Source organism: Lissotriton helveticus, chromosome 3_1, assembly GCF_964261635.1.
Source record: "Lissotriton helveticus chromosome 3_1, aLisHel1.1, whole genome shotgun sequence".
NCBI lineage: Eukaryota > Metazoa > Chordata > Amphibia > Caudata > Salamandridae > Lissotriton > Lissotriton helveticus.
The window spans coordinates 2,841,886-2,865,648 of NC_136061.1; the positions used below are offsets into that span (position 1 = coordinate 2,841,886).

A 23,763-nucleotide genomic window follows, 5' to 3' on the forward strand; every position below is an offset into this window, starting at 1 on the left:
TCTCGAATGGGGTGGAAACCCAGTGCGCTTTGAAACATTGTTTGAAATGCTCGAGCAGACCCTTGGGAGCTATACGGTAACACCAGATATGGAATTCCCTTATCCGTAGTATGCGGCATCAACCCACACACCCAACAATTAGTAGTGTTAACCACTAACTGATGCTGATGAAGGAGCTGAATAAAGGAATTGTTGCGGAATTCTGCACGTCTAGCCTGCTCGTGTTCAGGTAAAATGTGAAAAGAATGAGGAGAAACAGTGGAGATGAGTTTAAGGTCAGAGGTAGGAGTAGGTATGGTAGAAGGCAAGAAGTAAGACATCGTGTAATATACTCCACCCGCCAATAACGCAGAAACAGTCCCAAACAGTACGAACATTTGGAACACAAAACATTTGGTACGACTGAGTTGCTGCAGCTTGAATCTTTGTGCTTGAGCTCTTTCCAAGTCCATCAGCTTCGAAAATGCCATTCCCTATGACCGTCCGCAACGTTTCTTGACGCACTTCGTTCTGTGTAGCAATAGTCAATTCCTAGGAGTTCCCAGGAACCGACGGTCTTTAACCTAGCGTCAAGACCTACTAACCAGAAGGAAGTACGCGCGCGGCCCTACGGCCTTCATTTCACAAATATATATATGTGAAAACAATGTCTCTCAGCTGTGGAAACAAAAAGTGTAAGGAACGAAGCTCAATGAATATGTACAAAATAATTACAATAGTATGAATGTTCAAACTGATCATGGAAAACGGGATAATGCACTTGTCAAGGGACAGAACGGTTTTTTTTATTAGTCTTTAGTGCTGGATCGCAAAAAGTATCGGGTTTTCCCAGGACGTGTCTGTTCGTTAAACAAAAGATCCGTTGAAGGGACAACGCCCTGTTGATCAGCTGAATGTTCTGGTCTTGAGTCTTCTGATGACAAGTGTTCAACAATGCCTTTTTGCTGCACTGAGGATTCTCCGACAGGTTGTGCGTCGCTGAAAGGTACAAACGTCGGCAATCCTTCGGTTTCAGTTGATGCAATGCCTTTCCTCACCCACGAGTCTGCTGGCAACGGGATGGGGACTTTCTTGGTATGGGTGGCATGCACCCAATTTTTCCGCCCCTCGAGACGAACTGCAGTTCTCGTGGCAAGGAGGACCTGATAGGGTCCAGTGAACCTGGGATCCAAATTGTTCTTGCGCGAAAAGTTTCGTGTTACCACCCAATCTCCGGGCTGGAGCTGGTGGCCTGGACCCTCCGTCTGTGTCGGCAATGCTTCGTGAACCTGTTGGTGAATTAACCTCAGTTTAGCAGTCAAGTCATGAAGATAATCGATCAACATTGGATACTCAAGATCACAAAAGGCACCCGGTCTAGGGACCCCCCAAACATTGGCAGGACGACCGAACACTATTTCATAGGGGCTGAGCCCTACTCGGGAGTGTACAGTTGCCCTTGTTGACAGCAATGCTAAGGGTAAAGCGTCAGGCCATGAAAGACCTGTCGTAGCCTGAATCTTTGCTAGTTTTAGTTTAAGGGTGCCATTGTACCCTTCAACCAAACCAGCTGACTGAGGATGATTGGCACTATGGAATTTCTGATTAATTCCAAGGCCCTTGCACACACTCTTCATCACACTCCCCACAAACTCACTTCCGTTGTCTGACCACACAATTCTAGGCATTCCATACCGAGGAAAATATTCCTTCAGTAGGATTTTCACAGTGGATAAAGCAGTATTGTCTTTGAGAGGATAGGCCTCAATCCATCGGGAGAATGCGCAAACAACAACTAAAACGTATTTCAAGTTATTGCATCGCTCCATATGGATGAAGTCCAATTGGATCACCTCAAAGGGACATGAAGGGGGAGCAAAACTACCAGGAGGAGTTGGGGTTCCCTTACCAGGATTGTACAACATACATACCATACAATTCTTAACCAAGCGTTCAGCACATTTCGTAATACCATCATTCTTCCACACAGGAAACAGCAATTTACAGATACCTTTCGCGCTAATATGTGCTAACCCATGTGCCATAGTCACAACAGCCAGCACATACGCATCAGGCAACATCCATCTTTTCTGTTCCGACAAGTCAATCCAACAACCATTCGTATCCAACTTTCCCGTACTTTCTTTCCACTTCGTCTTTTCAGTCTCGGTGGCCTCATTCTGAATTGCTTTCACACTCTCGATAGTGTTTTCACACATACTTGATTCTGCAGGCCACCTAACCGAACTCGTCACATACATTCGAGTGCTAAGGTTCCAGGCAGTCTCCTTAACAGTCTCATCCGCAAACGCATTACCACGACCAACATCATCCGTCACCTTACGATGCGCACTACATTTAACAATCGCCACTTGCTTAGGCAACGTAAGTGCATCCAAAAGATCATTTACGAGCTGGCCATGCTGAATCTTCGTACCATGTGACGTAAGGAATCCTCTCTCTCTCCACAGTCGTCCAAAACTATGTGCCACACCAAACGCGTATTGACTATCTGTAAACACATTCACCCGTTTATCTTTAGACAACACACACGCTCTCGTCAAAGCAATTAACTCAGCAGCCTGAGCCGAATTCTGACTTAACCTTGCATTTTCCACAATCGTTCTCAATGTAACTACAGCATACGCAGTTGTTACATCACCATTCGGTAACTTGAAACAGGAACCATCCACATATAAAGTACCATCGGGATCTGTCAATGGAGTATCTTTTAGGTCAATACGACCCTTAGTTTCCTCTTCAGTTTTGAGATAGCAGTCATGTACTGCTTCATCACTTGATTCTGTGTCGATCGGCAGCAATGTTGCTGGATTCAACACATTACATCGTTTTATCCGTATATGACTGGCCAGCAACGTCAATTCATAACCAGACAATCTTGCACTCGTTAGATGTTGAGTTTTCGTTCGATTCAATAGAGTGTCGACTGCATGCGGAACCATTACCGTGAGCATATTATCCATGACTAGACCTGCGGACTGTCGAATGGACGCCGCAGCTGCCGCTGTTGCCCTTAAACAACTTGGCAAGGCTCTTGCTACTGGGTCTAAAGTTGAAGAAAAATAGGCACATGGGCGTTGCTTACCACCAAAAGGTTGTGTCAAAACACTCAACGCGCAACCATCCCTCTCGTGAACGTATAGTGTAAACGGCTTACTGTAGTCAGGAGTGCCCAACACAGGAGCCGAACACAACGCATCACGCAATTCAGAAAAACTTTTCTGACATTCTTCAGACCAAGGTACTGGGGATGAAACGTCTTTGCATGTAAGGGCTATCAATGGTTTCGCCAACAATGAAAAATTTGGAATCCATTGTCTGCAGTAGGACGTAATACCTAAAAAGGCGCGAACATCTCTTTGGGTTTTTGGCACAGTCATTCGGGAAATCGCTGCAATTCTTTCTGGGGTCAACCTTCTCCCTTCTTTTGACAATAAGTGACCTAGATAGGTAACTTCTTGACAACAATACTGTAGTTTTGAAGGCGATACCTTGTGGTGTAAGTCATGTAGATAATGCAATAATGATACTGTAGCCGTTTTGCAAATAGCTTCTGTATCAGCTGCCACTAAAAGATCGTCAACGTATTGAATCAAAGCTGCACCTTTAGGTAATACAAAGGCATCAAGCTGACCTTTAAGTGCTTGGCTGTAGATTGACGGACTCTCACAGTAGCCCTGTGGAGCGCGTTTTAGCCTAAAACTGCGACCTCCTAATGAAAATCCAAATAGGTCTCTGCTTTCCTCTGCAATCGGGATGATAAAGAAAGCATTCTTTAGATCGATCACTGTGAACCAGGAAGCAGATGCCGGAATCATTGTTAATAAAGCCGTAATGTCAGGAACCACAGGAAATTGTGGAACCACTATTTTATTTACCTCTCTCAAATCTATTACAAAACGATATACAGGAGGTTTGGTTGGGTCAGTTCGTTTCAGAATCAGCAATACAGGGCTATTACATACATTTCCACGAGTTTCTTCAACAACACCTTTTCCAATGAGATCATACACAATTGCTAACAGCGCTCGTTCGCCCTCAAGAGAAATACGATATTGAGGTAAACGCGGTAATCGCGCATTTTGTTTCAATTGAATCACATAGGGTGGAATGTCTAACAGGCCCACGTCATTGGGACCTGTGGCCCATAAGGACGCAGGGAGGGAACTCAATTCCGGTGGGAATTTATCGACCGATAAATACATGGGAGAGATCACTCTCCGTCTTAATGTAAGCTCCACTCCTTCGGGGGAACAATACAATGTTGCATATAATCGTTTCAACAAATCCAGGCCCAAAAGATTTTCACCACAACCTGTAGATAGAATCAGTGGAGCGGTTAGCTCACGGGGTCCAATCATAAGAGGCAAAGGACTAGAGACTGGGTTACTAACAGGAGCGCCAGAGAATCCAACGGAAACATTCGTTAAGCCAGACAAAGGTGCGCCAGGGAGTTTTGAATGCATGATGGAACTTTTCGTCGCACCAGTGTCTAACAGAAAAGGCTCAACTACACCTGATGTAGCCACTGCAACGTAAGGCCCACTCTGATCGACCGGAACTGACACTACTCCCTCTCTTTGTCGTTGGCTGTCCTAGTAATGGTCATTTACAACAGTTTCATGCTCTATGTAATAATCATCCACATTATACTGTGCAGATCGGACTGACCCCGCATTTCGCTGGTCAAAATAATTATTTGCATCCGATTGATTTTGATGACGATCAATCTGATTGTGGAATGAACCACGACCTCTACCACGTGGTGCCTGTTGAGGACCACCACCACGATTTCCTCGTGCTGACACACCATTCAGACGGTCTCGTAAGGCTAGACAATCATATTTTAGGTGTCCCTCTTTCCTACAATATGCGCACTGATTATACCCAAGTGAAGATCTGGAATCAAAGTTGTCAGAGCGCGACTGTGTCCTATCGGGCTGTGCTCGTGGTCGATACTGCTGTTGCGAATCATTTTGGTTTGATCGTGGAGGGTATGCTTGCTGCAACAAAACCTTTGTTTTGAGTTCTTTCGTTTTCTTTTCTACACGATCACTTTCTTCCTTTTCCCTGTTCTCATAATACTGGGCCGTTGCTAGTATTTGCGCAGGGGTTGAAACTGCCCACGCACTTTCTGAATTCTTTAGTTTGTTGCTTAGCTCAGGCAGCAAATTCGACACGAATTTGTCAACGAATAATCGCTGGCCTCCCTCAGCGCCCATGTCCTGGCCGCTGTGGTCGACAAACGCTTCCTCAAACCTTGTAAAGAAATCTGAGACACTCTCGTCTTTCTTTTGCTTACAAGCTGATAACTTATCCCAGTTCACCTTCATCGCTGGCATGAGAGTTTTCATGAGCGTAATTATTTTCTGAGGCAAATCCAAGATCAACTGTTCAGGCTTGGCCCCACCAACTTGTAATGCATCAGCTGCTAGCAGTGCAGCCCAATCACCCCCTAATTCAACTGCGTGATTGGCTTGACGAATTTTAGCCCAAACTGGTTGCGGTACAACATTGCCAAACAACATGTCGATGTCGGCAATATTCATAATAGTAGCTTCCACCAGTTGTGATAACTCCTTATAATAACCAGCCGGATTTTTACGCGGATCGGGTAAGGATTGCTTCACTTGCAAAACTTCTGATCGTTTCCATGGAAGATGTATCCACACTCTTCGAAAATGCGGTAGCACCACAGGGTTTGCATTAGGATCACCAGGCACCCACAGTGGCGGAACCTCTCTCATAGGATACTGACCAGGAACCGCTTTCCAGTTCTCAGTGGTATCATCTAATGATATCCGAGAATGTGCTGTGGGTCTGAATGCTAATAAGCGTTCCACGGCACGTCGTACATCGTCTCCTATAATCATACCGTTCGAAAAGTGACTCTGAAGTTCAATTATGTCGGACGGTACATTATCTATTTCATCATTGCACCATTCTTCTCTCAAAAAGTTACACATCTCCTCAAATACGAATCTCTGCGTAGGCTCATTAAACTGAGAAAACGTATCAAAGACTACACGTGGAGTGTAATTAGCAGGATGTCTTATCCACCTATGTGCCATTGTTACTAACGTCTCTTTCTCCCTACCACTAGGGATCTGACTCCGTCTCTGAGGAGTTTCAGACGAATCAGACAAAAATAACGGACCAGAAAGAGGTGAATAAAGAGTAGCAACAGAGTTAGGAACACGCTTACGAACAGAAGGGGAAAGAAAAACAGGGGCAACAACACTGGAGGTGAAAGAAGGCATAGTAGAAACGGACAAGGTAGTTGGAGTAGCAGAAACAACAGTCTGCGAAGGTACAGGTACAGGAGCAGTAGGAACAAGAACAGGTGGTGAAACAAACGTAGGGTTAACAGCGGGCTGGCCCGCAGCCGCTGGAGCAACAAGAGGTACAACAGGAGGTACTACAGGAGCAACTACAGGAGCAGTAGCACCCTGTACATAAGGAGGTGGTGATTTCATCAAGTATGACAGCAAGCAATCCTCCTTCAAATCTTCTTCTTTCTTTTCTAATTTATTCGGTAAAACTGGGTAACATTTATCTATTTTCATGTGATGCAATCTAGTAACGATGTCCATGTCTTTTTCTTCTTTGTCTTGTCTACATTCTTTTATAGCTTGCATTACAGGAACGAACTCTTGTTTTTGATTCTTTTTAAGTTGTTTGATTTCTTTCTGCTTGGCCTCTTTACGCCATATCCGAAAGGAATCAAACATAGCTGGCCTAGCTTTCTTTAAAAATAATTTAGCCTCAAGATTATCTAAAATCGAAAGTTCAAAAGTTCCATGTTGTGGCCATCTAAGATCACCGTCTTTCTTTGTATAACGGACCCAGTAATCATTATATATTATAGGACCCACCCCATGTCGACTATAAAGATCATGTATCGGAGTTCCAACTGGAGGTATCGGACACGAGTCCTCCAACCGGGAATCCATTGCGCAACATTTGAAAATACGAAACAAATCACTATGGCTAGGCATCGTGCACACTAACCTAGTATCAAACTTCAAGGATTACCGAAGCAATAAAACCTCGTGTAAGTCAAAACCCTCGGTTTTTGGCAATTGCAACTGTCAAATAATACTAAGGACCAATACTAAGAACCACAAATGCAATGGAACCATGCAATACAACAAAGCCTTAAGGCTATCACAAAGCTCGGAGACCTAACCACAAAGCCTGAGGAGGCTATTACAAAGCTCAGTGAGCTATTACCACAAAGCCTTAAAGGCTAACCACAAAGCTTTCAAAAGCTAGAACAACCACTAAGGACTGGGAGCGACCCACAAATACTTAACTCAGAACTTCAATGGCGTCACCAGGAAGGCCCGTCTATCGTCTCGCTTGTACATAAGGTCTACGCCGGGCGTCGAAGACAGGTCGACAGTCAGGGCATCGGTCCGTCGCAGCCGTCAGGAGGCGGGAATCTTCGCAGGGAAAAACTTCGGGCCACTTATTTCGACAACAGGATCGATGAAGCGGGGTGCACCTTCCCTCGGAGATTTCACACGAAGTTCCTCACGATCATCAGGCTTTGGACTGGTACCGCTGAAGTCGCCCCACGTTGGGCGCCAACTGAAGGACTGGACTTTTAACAGTACCAGCGGTGCCAGGGAACAACACCTATAACCTTCATGGGATACCTGTTTCGGCGCACAATTTACAGAGACACGGGACACTTCCTTCGGCGTCAAAGATTCAAGGTTTATTTACTGCAGGGAACACAGAAGTCACAACAAGTACAACACGTGCAACTTGGGGAGACTGCTTCAAATTGGTTCTGTGGAGCGCTCCTTTTATACAGATTTTACTCATAGGACAACATGGTACACAAAAGTTTACAACCTGGTTCCCATAATTATCCCTCAGAGGGGTCGCTTTGGTCACTTTGATACACATAAGGTCCGGAACATAAGTGCGGAAACATTTGGCGGTTCCCAACTGTAAAAACCCATCTTCCCAACATTAGTGAATTCCAATCGGCAGTAAAACAGATCGAAATAGGGACAAAGACAGGTGCAGAGGAAGATGGAGACAGTGGGGAGATCGAAAAGGGTGTAAAAGGGGAGGTATCGGGAAACATGAGATACAGGCATCAAAGGGACGTGCCTAATGAGATGCACGGCTGAGACAATAAACCGGCACGGCAAGATGAGCCTCAAGCGGGGCCATCTGCCTTACAGTATCATCCCCCTCATCGTAAAAGATATTTACAAAGAACATGTGTCTTCCACAAATATCTTGAGAGTCCCAGGGTAACGAAGCGGACAGTGTCCGTTCGCTGGCTACTTGAGGGCAAGAAACAAAATGGATGCCGTATCTAAGATGGAACCCGTGGGTACAGATGAAAAACCCACATATTAAACGAACGGTTTAAGTTAGCACAGCGAAACTGCGCACACTTACTAAACTCGTCATTTGCGGTTCTTAGATACCAGACTCGACCATATTCGTGCGAGACGAAAACATCCCTTACAATTGTCACGGAACCTCAGAACTGGCACTTTTGCCTTCGTAGCATCAATGCAGGTACCCTTGTGCCATTTCAGGGGTGCCGGCATCAAAGGCAGGATTGTTTCCATCCTCAGAGGCATTTTCCTCTTTCTGAGTGTGCTGCAAAATGAGGAAAAAACAAAGAGAAATAAAGATATTTCTCCTCAATGCATACCTGGTGGAGAAGTGTACAATGCTTCTGCATTTCTGAGTCTACCAATGTTGGTAAATTTGGTATTGTGTCAGAATCCATGGGAGAATGAGTGGGAACACCCATTTGCCGAGGATCTGCTAGCGGTGGAGCCATTTCAGCGGCCGATGACTGGTGGGATATGTTTGGGTACCTGGGGAGGGTACCAGCTTGGGATCTCCCCTCCTGGCCGTCCCTACCCTCTGGGTTTTGCAGTGGTTACCTGTCCCCTTGCACCGCCTCCCTAGTGACGATGGAGATGCTTCTTCTGGGAGGGGTTCAGCGGCAGTGAGTACTGCCCCAAGCTTGTTTTGCTCCTTGAGTTTTCGAGAGGCACACCCTCCTGGTCCCGCTGCTGCCTCCAACTCTCCAGGCCTGTTGCCTGGCACCCGAATTTGACTTTCTCCAGTGTTTGCGGCATTCTGAATGGCGATGCTGCTGGCCCTGGAGCCCAGGTGTGTGTACATCGGTGACCCACTTTGTGATCTCTGGTGTCCTGCCCTCCATCCTCCCTGGTCATGTGTCTGCCTCCCCATCTGATCCTGTGTGAAGTCTTTGAGTCTGCTGCCTTGTGGTTTTCATGTTGGATATTTGTGTGTTCCGCCATTTTGGGTTGATGTTGTTGGTTTCCATGGCCTGGGTCCTTCTTCTTGGTGGTTTTGACCTATGCTCATTGTTGTTGGACTGCTCATTGTTCGCATGTCTGTTGTTTTCGTCAAGTCATCCCCCTTTGGTCTCCTACTTCCCTCTCATCTCATACTATCACTGATTCACAGGATGTTTATGATTGTTGGTCCCAAACCAGTTTGTATGTCTTTCACTGTGACTGTTTTGTAAGTTATTTTGCCAATCTGCCTGACCCGATTCTCCATTCCTTTCCCCTTTGTACCATTCCCCCCTACCTTCCATGCCCCATTTGACGTGTGTCTTGGCTATGCAATGCTCTAATAACCCATGTTTTTGTGTATTCACTGTTTTTCTCTTATGTTATACTTGGCTCCTGTAACTGATGTAATTTTGTAACTTGTAACTCGCTGATGCTCATGTAAAGCACTCTGATACCTCCGGGTTTAGCTAGCGCTATATAAAAGTGTGAAAATAAAATAAAAAAACTAAATCCATGATAGGCCTCCCTGGTACGTCTCTATGCTGCAGAGTAACACAAGGGAGCAGTTTGTGGCCGTGGCTTGATGAGTCTCATTTATGTTTTGTGTCATCTTTAGGTGGCACCAGGTTGATGGAAAACCTTGATAAATGTGCCCCTCAATGTGTACAACTGGGGCTAGCCAGATGTCCCCTCTCTCCCTGCCACATTCATTTTCCCTGATGTTTGGTAAATTCTAACAGCCAGAGCTCGCCTCATTTCCAAATCGTCGCCACAGATGTGTGTTCATCTCAGGATCCTAGCAGTTGAATCTAGACTATTATCACATCCACCTCTACCAAATGCTCTTTCCCCCACCTGCATGTCACACGTTCTAAGAGATGAATTGTCCCCAGTCAGAGTCATTAACCTAGAACTCCCCTCCTTATTCTCAATGTTATGTCTTCTAATGATTGAATGTTTCTTGTCCTATTAACAACTCCCTCTTCTCTCTCTGCAGAATATTCAAACGCTGGTGCATGAAATACAACGCTACCAGTGAAATGTACCCGAAGAACAAAATATTTGGGCACGGCCAAAATGATTACATAGTGCCCTCTATGCCCCCAGTAATGAACAAGGACTATGTGAATCAAGCAGCAATCTTTGGATACAAATATTCTGATTATGATCCTTCTGGTAACTATTCAAACATAAATGTGAAAGCATAGGGCAGTTTAAAATATCCCCGGTGGAGTTAGTTGTTGTTTAACAGTGTAAGAAAGATATAGGACAATTCCAACAATAAACAGTGGTTGGTCTGACTGGGTAAACATCCTTCACAACGCGGTCAAAACACCGCGGTGCCATTACGACGCGTCTTTTACAACGCAAGTTGTTACCACGACTTGCGCTGGAGGGGTCTCTAGACTAAGGAATAGTAGATTTACTATTCCAACACCTTCCCTACTGTACGTAGGCTGGAGTTGGAATAGTAAATCTTACTATTCCTAAATCCAGCACCCTACAGCGCAAGTCGTGGTAACGACTTGCATTGTAAAAGATGCGTTGTGATGTACCGCGATCATTTTGATCGTGTTGTAACATCATACAACCGTCTGACTGCAACAGAACATTTTATCCAGAGGGTTAGTAGGCGAGGACAACACCTAAAACTTGAGGAAAGCCAGTGACTTCTCTACTATTGTCCAATCCATTTCCTCCTACCTTTGGACGGGTCATTCTGCCTCCATCCTGCTGAGATATCCAGCCGTTGCGGATTTGATCCTGGAGATTTTTTGGTATACAACTTTGAGACTGGGCATTTGTGAATATATGGAGATGACCAGGAGAAACCTTATGGAGGATTAACTTACAATTGATGGACACAATTTACATTTAATTTTTATTTGGGATAGAATTATCACCTTAAGAGAAGCATCACAAATAAGAGATTGAGCCTTAAAAAAGTGGCGGGACAGTGTGCCCACCAGGTGACAAAACACATGTTGGTTAAGTATTCATCAGAATTAAAAAAGAATTAAAGCACAGAGAAACAAAAGAAGAATGATTGATTCATTGGGGAACGTGTTTTTGTCATTGTTCTGTTGGCCACACCATAGTAGAACCGCCTTACTCACTATACTTACTCAGTCTATTTTTTCCACAGTAAATGCATTGCCATGTTCAAAATTCATGCAAGGAGGCATTTCACCCTAAAATATAGTGCTAAAAGACAGATTTGAATTTAGAATAATTATGTACAATTACTTTAAAGCAAATTATGGTCATTTCACATATTCTTTGTACTTTTCAACTGCTCTTCTGTAACCTCTGGTGGTTTGACTAAGAATCATTTTTTACAGCAATATAGATTCCAATCTTATTTCAAATGTCTCCTTATCTAAACAAGGAAGCCTATCCCAATTATGATTCTTCTGAATACCTAACATGTTTTAGTTGTATCTGAAACATTTATTTAGCAAGAATAGGGCTTTGGTGCGCCATGTAAGAAATATATTTAAAAATACATAATACATAGTAAAAAAGAACATGCATGCGGAATAGAGGCTTATTTCTCAAATTCAATGGAGATACAGTAGCACAAACTCAAGTCAAGTTTTTTATTGTTTGATTAATTAAAATCATTACAACCCCCCCCCCTGGAAAAAAGAATAAAGCTACAATGGCAATTAGCGTTATCGTGCAATAAAAGAATAGCACAAACTCAATTATTTAAGAATCAAATTAAACTCTAAATGGCCCTTTTCCATGTTCTTGTATACAGTGAGAAAATAGGTCATGCCAATTTGCAGGTTCTCTTCCAATAGCACAGGGGAAAGGCCCTAGTCCACTGGAAGTGCTAGGATGTGTGAGGCGGGGGAGGGCGTCTACAAAGAACAATTGTTGCATTTACAATTTGGACAGTGTATATATATTTAGGAAACCTCACACTTTACAATATCACTTAAAATTGTGATACCTCTAAATGACATGGGCAGTATTCATTAGGAGAACATATATTTATTTTTTCCTCTTCTAATTTTCTATCTTAGACTTCTTCACAACATTTACACATAGGTGTCATTTAAAATAAGACCTCTGACTTACAGCCATGGTCTTAGCACAGATCATTCAGAGAAGGGCAACCATCTAGGGCTTGTTTCAGTGCTGTTAATGATTTATTTTAAAACATTTTAAATACATAATCTAGTGATATACTTTATTCCTTGTCAGCACTGTGTTAGCTAGTTTAGTGTTACACTTGTGAAGCTGAGCATACTCGTGATCATATAGTTCTAGGGTGTGTGTCTAGTGCGTAGTTAAAGTGCTTTGAAAATAAAAATAGTATGTGGCTTGGTCATATCAATCTTGTGGTTTAAAAATTGAACAATGGTTAGGCAGTCAACTTTATAAACATATGAAGTAACACATAGGGTTCCAACTTGGAGATCACATTACCTCAGATATCATGAAAAGTGGTATCTAAAAAACAAACCAGATTGGCTTTCTGTAGTATATCCCAAACTCTCTGTCATTCCGGCAACTGGTAGCAATATTTATCAGAATTATTATTTTAACATATTGGTGATATCATAAAGCTTTCTTGATATTAATATCACCAACCCCAACCTAATCTCTTTGGATAACTACACTAAACTTAGCGCCGAAGGACAAGGGACCAGTTTAAGTTTCAAAGATGGTTCACAACTGAATTCCTCTTCTGCACAATAGATTCAACTTCAGCAACATTGCAATGTCTGCTATTGTCGCCTGCACAGGGAGACAGGCTCACTAGTCCATCAAGTGAAGGCTAAATGTGCTTCCCTTTGGCCTTCAGCAAAGGAAGGTGATTGTATTTTGAATGGCCTTTGTCTCAAATCACTTTCCTATTTTTCTCTCTATCTCATCAGACTATGTTTACATAATGTATCTCCTCATTGTTGAAATTTTCAGAATAGGAAAAACAGCCCAAAAGTCCTTGGCACACTTTCACTTACATAGTGTGAAACTGGGCTAATTTTTTAAAAACAATAAACAAGCAATGGAGTGATTAATTTCTATGAAAGTTTGTTAATTATTTAAAATACTTCATTGGAACAGAGAATGTAATTCATACTAAATACAATGACAGTATGCAAGCACACTTGTTTATTGGATTTCAATGAACTATGGCATATTTAAGTTTGCTTTTTATATCTGACTGTTTTCTGTAAATACATAGCTTATATAATTAAAAAAAGGAATACCTAAAGCAACAAGCATTTGCAATGCAATCGCTCTCGCCTTTGTGACCTTATATGTATTTAGCTATGCAGCACATTAGCCTGGGTGCTGAAACATCTACTGTTCTTTAACATGGAGGGAAAGTAAGCACCAAACTGTGTGACACGCCAGGGATGGGAACACATAGAGAGAAATATTACCTTTCAGTAGGAAATGGTATACTCCAAAGCTCCTTTTTTATTACAAAATCAGGGCCTTTGGTGGTCATATATGGTATAATTCACTTCTGCTGGCGTGAGTTTCCTGGACCTATAAGCGACTGGTTGCAACTGCCCTGTTACCTTATGTCTCTGGGATAGGACACCACCCACTGCTTGATCTGAGGCATCTGTTTCCACATAAAATGGTTATCTCTGGTCAGCATGAAGCAGCACTGGAGCAGAAGTAAAACATTTCTTTAACATTGTAAATGCGTCTTCCACTTCCTCCGACCATTCAAAACGGACCCCCTTCTTTAGCAGTTTCGTCAGCCGGAGTATTTTCTGCGAAAATTCCTTTATGAATCTCCTGTAGAAGTTTGCAAATCCGATAAAGCTTTGCACCTCCTTCACGCTGGTAGGAGACTTCCAGTCCACCGCTGCCTGAATTTTACGTTCATCCATCTTCATTCCAGTGGGCGAGAGAATGAATCCCAGAAACTCTATTTCAGAGACATTAAAGGCGCATTTTCCTGGTTTCACAAATAATCTATTCTCTCTAAGCTTCTGTAGTACTCCTCTCACTTGTTCTGGATGCTTACTCTTGTCGTTAGAATAGATTAAAATGTCATCAGTGTACACAATTGCACATTGGTCGATGAACTCGCTGAGGACATCATTAATAAAGTGCTGAAAGGCCGCAGGGGCATTGCACAAGCCATAAGGCATAACTTGATATTCAAACAATCCGAATTTTGTTCTGAAGGCGCTCTTCCACTCATCGCCTTCCTTTATCCTCACCAAGTGGAAGTCATCCCGCAGATCTAACTTTGTATACATTTGTGCTCCCTTCACTTGGTCCAGTAATACTGAGATAAGAGGGAGCGGGTATTGATTCTTCTGGTGATTTTATTCATAGCGCGGTAATCAATACAGTCCTCAGATCTCCTTCCTTCTTTGGTATGAAGAACAAAGGCGACGACACTGGAGATTGAGATGGTCGTATGAAACCATTTGGCAGATATTTATCCAGATACTTTTTCAGGTGTAGATGCTCTTTTTCTGTTAAGGCATATACCCTACTACATGGCAAGTTAGCTCCGGGCTCGAGGTCGATTTTGCAATCGTTGACCCGATGAGGTGGTAATTACTCAGCTTCTTTCTCATCAAAAACATTTGCAAAATCCTGATATTCGAGAGGTATTTCTTGAGAATTGATTATGCATACAGACGCATCAGCCATGCAAAGAGACAGAGCAGGATTAGCTTTACAATTCTTTTCACATCCATCAAAGCAATTTTCCTGACAGTAAACTGAATACATAGTTATGGTTAGAGTACTCTAATTTATTGTGAGGTTATTCTCAGTTAACCAAAGTAACCCCAAAATTATTTGAAACTGTGGGGCATCAATCAAATTAAATTGGATTTCCTCTTCATGGCCCTCAATAGATATCATTTGCATTGGCTCAGTGTGACTCACGATGGGTCCAGACGAAAGGTTGGTACCATCTACTGCTCTCAAAGGTTCACTCCTTGTCTTTGGGATCGACTTTAACCCAACCTTCACTGCAAATTTCAAATCGCAGAAATTTCCTGTTGCTCCAGAGTCTACCATTACGGAAACTTCAGTTAGAACAATTGATCTGAATCTTATTTCCACAGATAAAATCAAATGGGGTGTAGAAGATTGTAACGTATTTGCCAATTGGTGTTCTTGTGGAGTTGTCTTCAACGTTGCATCCACCGTTCAACTCCTACCACAGATGGTCCTGCTAGTTTTCCTTCAGCTTGAATGAGGTCTTTGACTTTCTTGGGCAGTTCCATATAAAATGATCGTTAGATCCACAATACATACACAAATTTCCAGCTCTCCTCTTCTCCTTCTCTTCCTTAGTCAAAGGACCTCTAATGGTTCCTATCTGCATAGGTTCGACATTTGCTTGCCCCTGTTGACTTCGGTTATTCTCTGACTTAGCTCTATCGAATCTTGGAATGATGGGCTTAAAATCTCTTCTCTTTTCGCCTTTTCTTTCGCCTTGGTGAAAGTCGATTTCTAATACCAAGTCAATCAGTTCTGAAACTTCTGTAGGTTGATTGGGTATTTGGGCTAACACATCTTTAAGTTCATTGCGTAAACCTCGATAAAATAATGCAGCTCTTCTACTCTCCGGCCAGCTGGTTTCCACTACTACCTTGTTGAATTGGGCTAAGTAGGCTACCAGATCTCGATTTCCTAGCCACAGTTCCAATAATTCGTTGTCTACTGCCAGGGAGATTCTTCTTTGGTCAAAAATTCGCAAGAACTCTTTTTTGAACTCATCATAATTTTGCAGGATAGGATCATCTCTAGAAACCAATGGCAGTGACCACGAAGCTGAATCTCCACTCAAATATGACAGGGCAAACACCACTCTTGACTGTGCATCAGGATTAATGGAAGGGCGGCACATGAAATGGAGTGAGCATTGGGTAAGGAATATCTGTGCCTTTTGAGGGTCCCCACTAAATCTCTCAGGGGGTGCTAAAGAAATGACCAGGGATAGCGAATTAATTACTTGAGTGGTCAATCTATTGGTAACCCTCCGCGAGTGTGCTAACATTTTCTCTTCCTGAACTCAATGACCCTCCCATTCTCTCAGCCAATTATGAAGTTTCTTTCCTGGCATTTATTACCTCTTGCCTAAGACTCTGATTATCCTCTATAACCGCCACTAATTCTTTTTTGATTGCTTCTAGAACTGTTCCCAAATTCTGCATATTGATTCCTTCTGCCATTTCTGCTCAGGCGCAAATATAAACGTGGGCACTTCACTCTGTCAGAGACTAAGTGAATTCTTACCACTGGAAACTTGCGCAGGAGCAGAAGTTGATTATTCTTTACTCTCCCGGCTGGGGACTTGCTCAGGAGCTCAGACGATAGTTCCCGACTCCCTCTGAAAGATTCCCTAGAGCCTGTCTTAGAACTTGACTCTCTGAAACCCTCCAGGGGGAAGGGGGAGTGGATAAAATAGGAAAATTGGTAGAAGAGACTGCTCTGGATCTCTTCCTCTGCTTCTCTTGTCTAGTCCGTCCTACAGACTTCGAATTCAGAGAAACCTAGGTAACGATAACAGATTGATTACTCTTTAAGTTCCTACACTACTCTATTCTGTTTATTTCTGCTCTGTGGAATTCTTTACCTATTTTGTCCAGAGATGTGCTTCTCTTCTTTTATGTCTTCCTGAGGGTTTTCTACCTTTTGTGCAGAAAACGACAGTAACGAGATTGATTATTAACTTTCTGATTTTTTCTGTCTTTCTACAACTCGAATGTTTAGACTCTTGCCTCTTTTCATATATTCGACGACTGTACATCTTCCATATTCAGTTAGTAAATTCTTCTCTGTACTACTTCCTACACTACATTTATATGTGCCTATTTTCCTATTTGTAAACTAACTTCTAAACTAGTTATCTAGAGACTAAATGCTACTCTGCTCTATAAGTGTAATAAACCAATTCTAAATTCTGTAACTAGATGTAATATTGCTTGTTCTTTTTCTTCTCTCAGAAGTTTATCCAGAACTCTTTACACAGGTATGCGTCTTTTCATTTCTTATTCAAAATATCCGTAACCATCTGTAAATCAGTGTTCAAATATTTATTTCGAAACTCAATGACTTATCTGGATCTTCTTTCCTCTTCGTCTGTTGCTTTGGTGCTGTCTTTCATTTGAGTGTACTGCTTCCGGTGGAGGCCTCGTGATGATGGTTGGAAGGATTCTGATATCAGGTAAATTTAACTTGAAGCTTAGGAATTCTAGCACTCATGGACTTATCTCTCTACGAACTTCTAATGCGCTAAACATTACTGCATGTCAAAACTGCTCTCTCGAAAATTACTTCAAAGGAACTCTGGAACACTTGACTGACTCGGCAAATTCTCAGGTGAAGTGCATGGCAGTTGCCGTTCGCGTGCCTAACATCACCTGAAGCACCTGCAAAACCGTAAACAACTAGACCGCCAAACCACAATCATTAGAGGCGGCCATCTTGAGGTTCATATTGTGAACCAGTACTCTCCATTCATTGCACAAATGAAAATGGACATTGTTTTTCTTGCGGGATTGCCACTGGAGAGTGGAAATCACTTGACCATTCCGTTTTGGGGTTCTGACACATGTCCTACTTGCTCTCCTTTTGATCTCTATACTGACCCTATAAAGTCTATGAATTGGTCGGGATCACAGGAGTTAATTTTCCGTACCACTCAACTTAAAAGCTGACAATTGTGGTACGCTCGTTCTTATAACTGTTTAGTATTGCTTTCCCTGCCACGTATCAATATTAGCACTTTTCATTTCATCTTTTTAGGACGTGATTATGCCATCTTGATTAGAATACTACTCGCACTTGAGTTGAATATGCCACCTTGAATTTTAATATTATTCTTATTTACGTTGAATAGTAATTGCCCTATGGAGATTAGAAATTGTTGCTCCCAATAGGGTAAACTCTATTCTCTTGCTCTCTGTCAATCCTTTTAGCCAGTTCCAACATGGTGTCCATTTGGGGTCATTGTTGTTTCAATTACAAGTCGTGCCCTACTAGACGGCAACTAGAAACAGGGTAGATCTTAGTTATCGCAAACTTCGAGAAAAAACTTTACCAAAATAATTCACGATTTCCTATTCATGCCATCCCGCTATTATACTTTCCAACATTGCTACAAAGATTGAGCAGGATTACTACTTGGCATTTTATGACACAATTACAAGCATGCAGACGCAGGGATGTTATAGTCACCTTGGCAACAGATCTTACGCTATTTGAAAGGGATGGCTTCACTATTTGCGGTTTTTGGAAATGGGTCTCTATGACGGGGCGCTACAATTTAACAGCGCGTTGACTATCATGGTTCAATTATATTCTATTGAGCCCTCTCATGTCGTCGCTTCAGAATATTATGACAGCTATAATATTTCGTCAAGTACAAATTTTCTTGTTTGTGGACTCAATTCTGCTCCTTTTTCCAATCTCCAATTAAGCTGAAATTCCACTTCTGGATGTATATAATGATCTTTGCCACCACTCCATGAAGGCGGCTGAAAATAACACAGTCTCCTTAGTCTTTTAACCGGGCCATGGGCCATGATCCCATTATGATTGGACGAGACTCGAGTGACGTACACAGCACTTCTGATTTAAACTGGTTGATTCTATGGGGTCTCTTTCAAGCATGGGAATGGTAAGCAAACCTCTCTTCTGGATTTTCAGGTATTTGGGGAAAAAAAGGACCACTAGAATGTAGACGGCTGCTTTTTGCATGATTTCTAGGTTATACTAATATTGTGTTTTGTTGGGATGTTAAATCCACTATTTCTTTTTGCAATATGTTTTTCTAACTTTGTTGATCTTCTGATAAGGGACTCCGAAAGGGCTTTAGTATATCATATAGCTCGGAGGGGTTAGGTGATATCGCTCACTGTGCGAACTCGCACTTTGGGCCGTTGTTTACTATTCATGGTGGAACACGCTATTAAATCCTGTCTATATGTGCCATTTAGAAGGGGACTGTTGGGATCTGCTTTTTTATGGGGCGCATGGCAGTACATATACTTGTACCGTTTACAATCTGCACGTATAATTTCTCATGAGGTTTACGGTGTATTTCCTGTTAGCATGGGACTTGGAAGGGGTCTGCTGGGACCTGTAGTTTTCAAAGATAATCTGATATTATGTATAGTACAAATCAGCAGAGATGACTATCATATACTTAGGCGGCTGCTCTGAGCAATCCTTAACTTTTCGACTGTCTCTTTTTCTTACTTATGTGAATGTAGGAGGTTCCCTACTCTATATGAGCATGCCCCACTTACTGACGCATATTGTTCGTTGCGGGTACCGGTTGAGGGATTACGTGATGCAATACAGGTGCCCCTCCAGATCTTTTACGGCCGGTGATTCGGTTTGACCCTTTATATCCTAGGTATAGGCCAACATCTTTGTTGTTACGGTACACATCATTTTTTATATATATTTATATATATATATTTTTGGGGGGGGCCATGTCTATTATCAATTGCTCCATCTTGTGATAGTACAATAAGGGGTATTACCTTGATACCTTGGAGGCAGAGAAAAATTGAAAAATTAAAACTTTTTTGTTCCTCTGCAGTTATCACCACCCGTGCAACTATCACATAATTGTAATATTTGTGGAATGCCACACCACTTCTCTGGACTGTATGGAGTGTACTTATTTGTGGGTATGGAATATTCCTTCGTTTTGAGACATCTATATTGGAGTATATTCGCTTAATGTTTTCTCACTATATTTCCTACACTACAGGGTACAGGTATATCATTTTATATAGCCGAGAGGACTAGTCTGTGCATGCAATTATACTATGAAGTCTCTTCCGGATAGCATATTATAATATTAATTCCTTATGTGTTTCATGGTGCTTTTTTCAGCCTTGCTGTTATTGCAATTCTTAATGAATAAATATTTTACTCAGTTTTTCCTTTTGTTCCTACAGACTTTATTGGGGGTTCTGTGTGTTGTGTGTCATTTTGAATACGATGCGGATTCTTTCCGGTTGATATTTTGAGCTGGAACTGCAGATTGGTTATCTGGGAGTGGCCCATCTTTTGAAGGAGTTGCCCAAACTAGGTGTTTCGTTTTCCGGTCATTTACGAACGTATAGGCTATTGTGACTTCTCCCAGGACATATTAACAAATACTTATTATATACACTTTTCTTGTCTCTTTTTTTTTTTTTTACAAACAGATTATATATTTGGGAAGCAGTCTACCCACTGCCCTTTGGCACCACGGGAAGGTTACCTGACATTTAAATTTCCAGGATTGTTGGAGTTTTAACTGTCGGTATACAAACTAATTTTTTCTGTACTTATGCGGGCACATGCATCATTTGAAAATGCATTCGCAATCGGTGCGAATCGCAATTTTTGCCCGTTTGCGAATGCATTTTCAGTGTTTGGGATGCATCATCTGTAACAGAGGTTTTCGCATTTTTAGGAGTCGCAATTTTTTTAGCGACTTCTTACATTTTCGCTATTTTTAAGAATTTGCATTTTCAGTGTGGTTTTATGTATGCATGAAAATTCGCAATTAGCGTTTTTTTAAGAAATCGCTTTTTGGAATTCTTATTTTTAGAATGACTCTGACCTGGTGGTATTTTTTTTTCTTACAAGATGCAGGTGTGAATGATGAAAGTAGTTTATAAAGGTTACCAAAATGGTTTGCAAAGTATCTCACAATGGCAGCAGTGATTGCAGTAGCACATAGGAGGAGGTTAAGGGCAGCAGCTATAAGGAGAAGGAGGATCAATGAAAGGATTTTCAGATTGCGTATTACTTTGTTAGGACAGACAGAGGCTGAAATTTATGATAAATATAGGCTTAATATTGATTCTATTATGGAGTTAATTACAGATTTGGACCCTATTTTACAAAGACCCACACGTAGGACCCAAGCCATTCCAACCCATGTCCAGGTATTGTGTTCCCTCCATCTCCTTGCTTCTGGATCTTTTCAGGGTGTCATTGCTGTAGCTGGTGGGGTGTCCCAGAGTTCCCTTTCCAGATTTGTTAATGATTTTTTAGATGCCATGTTACTTAGGATTAGGCATTACATTACCTTTCCTACTTCTCAGCAGGAATTGCTGCAAACTAAATTGGACTTTTACAACATGGCACATTTTCCTCATGTTATAGGCTGCATAGATGGGACCCATGTTCCAATTTGTCCTCCATCAGAGAATGAGTACATTTTTCGTAATAGAAAAAGTTACCATTCACTCAATATTCAAGCTATTTGCAATTCAAAAGCAGTCATCACAGATTTGGTTGCGAGCTATCCAGGAAGTGCCCATGACTCCTACATTTTCAGGCATAGTGCTATCTATGACCAACTGCAGGCTGGTTTTTTTGGAGATGGATATTTGCTTGGTATGTATTTTAAATTAACAGTGCATTTGGTTGTTGCTAAGGTTTACTTTACATCTCACTGAATTTTGTGTCTCTTTTAATAATGCCACAGGTGACAGTGCATATAGTGTGAGAACATTCATACTGACACCCTATCTCAATCCAAGTACCCGCAAAGAGCAGCAATACAATCATGCTCATATTGCAACACGCAATGTAATAGAGAGGACTTTTGGTGTTTTGAAATCAAGATTCCGCATATTACACAAAACAGGAGGAGCTTTGCAATACCGTCCTGATGTCTGCTGCAAAATTGTTGCAGTTTGTGCCATGCTGCATAATGTAGCCATAAAGAGGGGTTTAGAATTGAATGCAGAGGATGTTCTACATAACTTTAATAATCAACCTCACCAACCTCAAGCAGGAGTACATGGCCCAGATGCAGCAGAGGGGAGGTGAAGGAGGGCAGAAGTGACTGAACATTTCTTTTAAGAAAAGGTATGACACTTTTATGCAGATGGCATGAACTTATTTTTATTAATTTGTAAAAAAAATTGAATGGTTGTTTTTTAGTAACATCATATTGGAAGTTTACAAAAAATATATTTTTGACATTTGCCTTTGATAACAAACAAATATGTACTTCAAGTCATATGATGTGAAGCTTCAGAGTAGTACATTGTGAATTTTCAAACTTTCCTACAGCGCACACCTAAAGCCTTACTACCAACAATGACTAATGCACTGCCTTTTGTACTAGCTTTCCCCTTCTGTCTGTTGCTACGGCGTTCACACACCTCTGAAGCATTTGCATCAGCATTCATTATTGAACATACTTCTGTGACTCCTGGTTCAAATGATTTCACGGCTGGTGACTTTGCTTGCAAGTTTTGTCCAAAAATTTGAAGTGCCGTCATCCCTGAGGTAAACTCCTCACAGCATTTACTCATGTCCCTCTGCATGCAAAATGCATGCTTATTCAGTTGCATAGTGCTGTTACACATCCTACTCATGGTTCTGCAACATGACTGCATATTTAAAAATGATGTGCTAGACTTAGAAGAATGATGAGCATGATGTTCCTTAATCACTGCACTTATGTTTTCTAAGGCTACAGTCATGCGGTTCAATTTGTCTCCAGTTACCAATTGTGTTTTTTCTAAGACAGTATACATTTTAATGAGACACTTAGAGATGCCATTGATGCTTTCACTCATGTGGCTAAATCTTCCTTTCATCACCCTTATGTCCTTCCCCTGCAGACGTTGAACTTTCAAAAGCTTCCTCTCAAGAACAGTACCACTGGAGTCTTCATCTAAGTTGTTTCTATGCTGTGCAGGACGTGGCCTACGCCTGAAGAAATGCTGCAATCTTTGTCTCCTTCTTCCTTGTCTGGGTTGTGATGCAGGAGTTGCAGCAGAATTATCACCAGTCACAGGGGCATTTGATGGCTCACTACTGTCTGAGTCTTGAATTTGACGCACTCTTTGCCTCATATTTCTTCCTTGTATTGTTGGAGATGATTGAGGATCATTATTATTTGTGGCTGTGCTAAGCAGTTCTTCAGTAAAAGATTCTGCATATTCAATGAAGTTTGTTTCCAGATCTGCATCTAGTAATAAGAGAGTGCAAAATGTGTATTACTCTATGTGAAATGTCTGTGAAAGTACATTAAAGAAATTGCTTTTTAAGACTAATAAAGGTGCATTATACATGAAAGTTAAATATGCTTCCTGTGAATTTTCTCTATATTGCAACCTGTAATTGTTTCTCCTGTACCTTGGAAAGTAAGACTACAAATTCCATGATGCACTGCATTCAGCAGGCAAAATGACTGTAATAGACCACCATCCCAATAACCTGTACATAGTCCTCATGCATTTCAACAAAAACAATCTCCCACAATCCCATCAACAATTCAATGAGTTGCCTATGAAATTTGTAATGAACATGAAAGAAAATTACCTTGAGAAGTGCCAGCTTGCGCAGCTGTATCAATATCAATGACTCCAATCACTGCCTCAGGGGTAAGGGTCCCTTCAACAAGGTCCTCCAGGGGGGTATTTGGCCTGTCCTTTGGTGTTCCTCCTCCAGTTTTCTTGGCACTCTTGATGCGGGT

The 23,763-nt window shown here is 41.8% G+C and overlaps 1 protein-coding gene across 2 annotated transcripts in view; it reads left to right on the forward strand.

Annotated features, from left to right (window-relative positions):
- Nucleotides 1-23,305, forward strand: part of LOC144824366 (alanine--tRNA ligase, mitochondrial-like) — a 259,848-nt gene extending 236,543 nt beyond the window's left edge. For both annotated transcript variants that reach the window (XM_078683478.1, XM_078683479.1), the window contains 2 exons: nt 10,306-10,484; nt 22,907-23,305. In XM_078683478.1, coding sequence (XP_078539604.1) covers nt 10,306-10,484; nt 22,907-23,001 — 274 coding nt within the window. In that variant the 3' untranslated portion in view covers nt 23,002-23,305. The remainder of the gene's footprint in view (nt 1-10,305; nt 10,485-22,906) is intronic.
- The last annotated feature ends 458 nt before the right edge of the window (nt 23,306-23,763 follow it).